Here is a 4,195-nt window from a genome sequence, read left to right as displayed (position 1 = left end):
GGAGGGTAAAACTGGTGGAACACAACCCGAGTCTACCAAGGGACCCCTTAGAAAGCTCCGGTGTTCACCCTCTAAAAGCCTGTGCTACGGTCGGTCCTACTCTTGACACACTAGAGGGAGCCATGGAGGCAGCAGCCCCCACTCCGGAAAACAGGAATCCAGGTGGCTAGAACGGAAGAGGCTGTTAGCACCCCCACACCTGTCCTTGCCCCCGTCCCCGCAGGAAGACACCACAAGCTGGAGCTGTCAAAGACATTTATTGTGGGAATCTAAAATTTGGATAAAATTGTTGAATGCTTTCCAAAAAGCTTACACAAGGGAATCTGTCATAGTTTTATTATTATTTCCCTAAGACATTAACAGCCTTATCACGAGAGAGGGGTTTGAAACCAAACCAAACCAAACCACCTCTGAGTAGGCACCAGGCTGTGTGCAGATGAGTGTGTCTAGTCTGTGGATCGTGAGGATGAGCTGCAAACTGTGGTCCGATCGCCAGACTTAAACCATTCCAAAGAAGTGTAAAACAAAAACCAGCAACCAAACCAACACACCCCACCAAAAGCAAAACCACCACCACCACTACTTTAAAGCTCCCTGGGTACATACACAGTAACTACAAAAACATTTCATTTCAAAAGTGTTAAAAAAAAACAAACAGACACCCCTCTTGTAATTGTCCGCTGTCAGGCTAAAATTCTCGTGTAAAAACTGGGCTAAAAGGCAGGGTCGAACCACCAAGACCGCAGGAGCGAGCGGCTTTTTGATCTGGCTGTTTTCGATGCTACTAGAGGCAAAACAACAAAAATCCAAAGGCACTTGGACGAGGCTTTGTGCGTTTGTCAGCAGGGCTTCCGGTGGTGGCTGGGGCGGGGCAGGGGGGCCTCAGAGGGGCTGGTCTCCAAAGCGCTCCAAAACTGCTGTGTGTCCTTGAACCGCTGCTGTGGGAGCCACCAGGGTGAGTTCGCAGGAGGCCAAACCCGGTCTCTCCTCTGCACCTCCAGGTGATGGCTCCAGCAGCCCCGCCATGTCCTGGGTGGGAATTCGGCCCCATATGACGACGGCAGTGCTGGCCCTTCGGAGCCTGAGCCACACACCGGGGGAAGGACAGTTCTCAGTGGCTGGGCTCGGCCCCTCGGGCTTCTCTGTGGCGGTGACAGGCCCTGGGCCACCCCGTACTGTTGGGGGCCTGGTTGCCTTCTCTCGAAGGGAAGCAGTTTGTAATCCCATCTTTCAAGCCAAAACCCAACCCCAACCCTCAGCCTCGCCATAAAAACAGTCTTTTTTTGCCTTTCCCCTGGTGGAAAAACGGCAGGCTTTCTTTAAAATGAGCAATGGAGAAGTCCTACTTGTTTTTTCTTCTCTTGCCACAATCTATAAAAGTTTCCTGGGTGTGTACAGGTTTTTTGTTTTTGCTTTTTTCTTAAAAAAGGACAGGAAGACAAGCCATGTTAGGGGGGTTTGAGAGACCTACATGTGGACATTAAGCCCACTGGAAATCAAGTCAAATGAGGGCTGGAAAGGGTAATCTCCCCCCCCTTGCTGGGCAGTGGGGGTGCGGGGAGGGAGGGGTGGTGGCGCTAGGTGCCTGCGCCATCACCGCCCGTTGCCATAGCCGGGGAAGAGCTGATTGAGGACATCCTGCAGCGGCTGGTTGACCTGCCTGGTGTAGTTCTGTCCCAGGTCATAACGGCAAGCAGGACAGCTGAAGACCTGGGCCCGGAAGGACCGGTCTAGGCAATCCTGCAAGAGAAGATGGGCAGTGAGCAATGCCAGCCATGCTGCCCGGTCTCCTGCTGTTCCCTACAGCCCCTCCATGGCCCCGGGGCAACCCCGCCCCACCCCACCCCAAGCTCTATCTCCAAGCTTTTCCATCAAAGCACCTCGGGGTTCAGACTGCCACCTTTTTTGGTTAATACTCCTGCCACCTGACTCACGGTGACGCTACAGGACAGAGAACTGCCTCTGTTGTTTCCCAGACTGCAACTCTCTCTGGGCGCAAGACGTCTCGTCTCTCTCCAGAAGAGCAGCTTGGTAACCAACAGTCAGGGTTTCAACAGTATGCAGCATCCGAGTGTCCAGAGACCACACACGCTTCACTAGCTGTCCAGCTTCGGGGCAGGGCTTGCCTTGGGTCCTCAGTCCCACCCACAAGCTCGTGTTAACTGCAAGGCCAACTGTTCCCATCTGACCACTCCGTGGGAGCGAGAAGGCTTGGCTCCCACCAAGAGTTACCAGTCTGGGAGAGCCGCAGGGGTAGCTGTATTGTCCTGCAGGGCTGTGTGTCTGTGTCTGGGGGGATGCTCCAGGGAGAGGGAGGACCTAGTGGCAGGTACCCCAGTTGGTGACACGGATAGCCGAGGGGCTGGTGTGGCTGGGGAGTGGGGATGGGGTCACCTTGCACACGTTGTGCTGGCAAACAGTGGTGACCGGGCGGAAGACCAGCTCCTGGCAGCAGATGCACTGGAACGTCTCCTCCACGGCGCTCAGGAACTTCTGCAAAGGAGGGGGCAGGGCACAGGGTGAGGGAGGCCCAGGGCAGAAGCCTCCGGAAGGAGGCGTGTTTGCACGTGGCTACCAAGCTCTTCCTCACGTCATTCATCCCCTGGGGGCCAGGCACCAGGACTGTGCCAGTTTGAAGATGTGAACACTGAGGCCCCGAGGGGAGCAGACTGTGACCGTGAAAGGCCCTAAAGTCGCTCACAGCAGCACTGGGTTTTCAAGTGTAGTACCCATGGGGTCGCCTAGGAGCCCTGCCGGCATAGTCTACTGTGTGGTGGGGTGCAACCGCAAGGTCAGCCGTGCGAACCTGGAAAGAGGCAGCTTTCCACTCCAGCAGAGAGTTACAGTCTGGGAAATGCACAGGAGCAATCCTACTCCGTGCTGTCGGGACAGACACGGTGGCAGTGGGTTGTGATTGGGGCATGGAGGCTCCAGAAGTGAACAGAAAACAATCCAAAAACAAAGCCTCCCTCTGGGAGTTGAGAGCGAGGCAAGGGAGGCACAAGTATACGAAAGGCTACCAAACAACACGAAGGGAGAGAGATGGTGGTAACCAGAGAGGTGGAGGTGGGGAAGGAAGAGAAGTGGGAAGCCCCAGTGGTCAATCACAGGGCTCCCCAAACAGCCCCCACAATAAGGCCCCCACCCCCAAGTCCAGCGCAGATGCAGAGGGAGCTAGGCATATACACACATCTGTACCCGAGGGGTGGGGGGTTGGCGTAATTTCTGCTGCAAGTTACACTCGTGGAGGTTGGAGAGCAGCCACAAAGCAACGTCTTAGCCATAACCCAATGCCCTACCCTGGGGGAACGAGTCTCTGGGGCTGGGGGGCAGTTTGCTCAGGATCAAAGTCTTGGGGCACACCAAGGCCCCTTGGAAGGACACTGTCCAGTGAAATACAAGAGGGAAGCTGCTCCAGGGATTGGTGGGACCCCCGAGTGGGTGGGTGGTGGGCGGAGCCTAAGCAGTCTCTGTCCCCAGATGGAGACGGTAGCCAAGGGGACCCGCCCAGGCCGCCGGCCGCCCCGCTCACCGGCCCATCCTTCAGCGACTTGAGGATCTCGGCCCACAGCTTGGCGTTGCTCTTGTCCTCCTTGATGAGCCGGTTCTGCTGGGCCGTCAGGCTGTAGGGCTCCACCAGCGGTTTCTTGGGCGCCCCACGCTGGGACCTGGGGTCCGCGCCATTGCCTCCTGGGACGGGCGGAGCGGTGTGAGCATGCGCCGGCCGAGCCCGGAGCCGACGGCCCCCTCCCCCCTGAGACACCCACCTGCCAGCTTCCGCTTCCGCTTGCCTCGGCCCTTGGCCGACCTGGACTCCGGCTCTTCCTCCTCTTTCTCCGCCGCCTCCTCCTCCGGCTCTTCCTCCTCCTGTGGCTCTGCCGCCTTGTTCGCCTTTCCCTTTCCTTTCCCCTTTTTCTCCTTCTCCTTGTTGGCCAGCGTTTCCAAGTAGCCCTCGGGATACTGAGGAGGGAGAACGGCCGGGGGGCTGGAGCGTCCCTGGACCCAGACTCCACATCCACCCAGATCCGGGTCCTGCTGCCACTTCCCTTCCGCCCCGCGCCCCTGCCCTCTGCGCGGCCACTCCTTCCCTGGGGGCCCTGAGGCCACCGCCCTCAGCTCGCCAAGGGGCCTCCGTTAAGCAAGCCCGGCCTCCGAATTCCCTGAGGTGCGCACGTGCACGCAAGCACGCAGCCTG

At 57.8% G+C, this 4,195-nt stretch overlaps 1 protein-coding gene across 1 annotated transcript in view; it reads right to left on the bottom strand.

Annotated features, from left to right (window-relative positions):
• Positions 1-238: 238 nt before the first annotated feature.
• UHRF1 (ubiquitin like with PHD and ring finger domains 1) overlaps positions 239-4,195 on the bottom strand; it is a 26,426-nt gene continuing 22,469 nt past the window's right edge. The window contains exons 11-14 of the mRNA XM_013007649.2: positions 3,768-3,960; positions 3,533-3,690; positions 2,395-2,493; positions 239-1,740 (exon numbers count right to left, since the gene is read on the bottom strand). Coding sequence (XP_012863103.1) covers positions 1,594-1,740; positions 2,395-2,493; positions 3,533-3,690; positions 3,768-3,960 — 597 coding nt within the window. The 3' untranslated portion in view covers positions 239-1,593. The remainder of the gene's footprint in view (positions 1,741-2,394; positions 2,494-3,532; positions 3,691-3,767; positions 3,961-4,195) is intronic.

Source organism: Echinops telfairi, unplaced genomic scaffold (genome assembly GCF_000313985.2).
Source record: "Echinops telfairi isolate 266 unplaced genomic scaffold, ASM31398v2 ScPeMD7_7459;HRSCAF=8497, whole genome shotgun sequence".
Lineage (NCBI taxonomy): Eukaryota > Metazoa > Chordata > Mammalia > Afrosoricida > Tenrecidae > Echinops > Echinops telfairi.
Note: the sequence above shows the minus strand (reverse complement) of the source record. Positions and strands in the feature narration are given on the sequence as shown.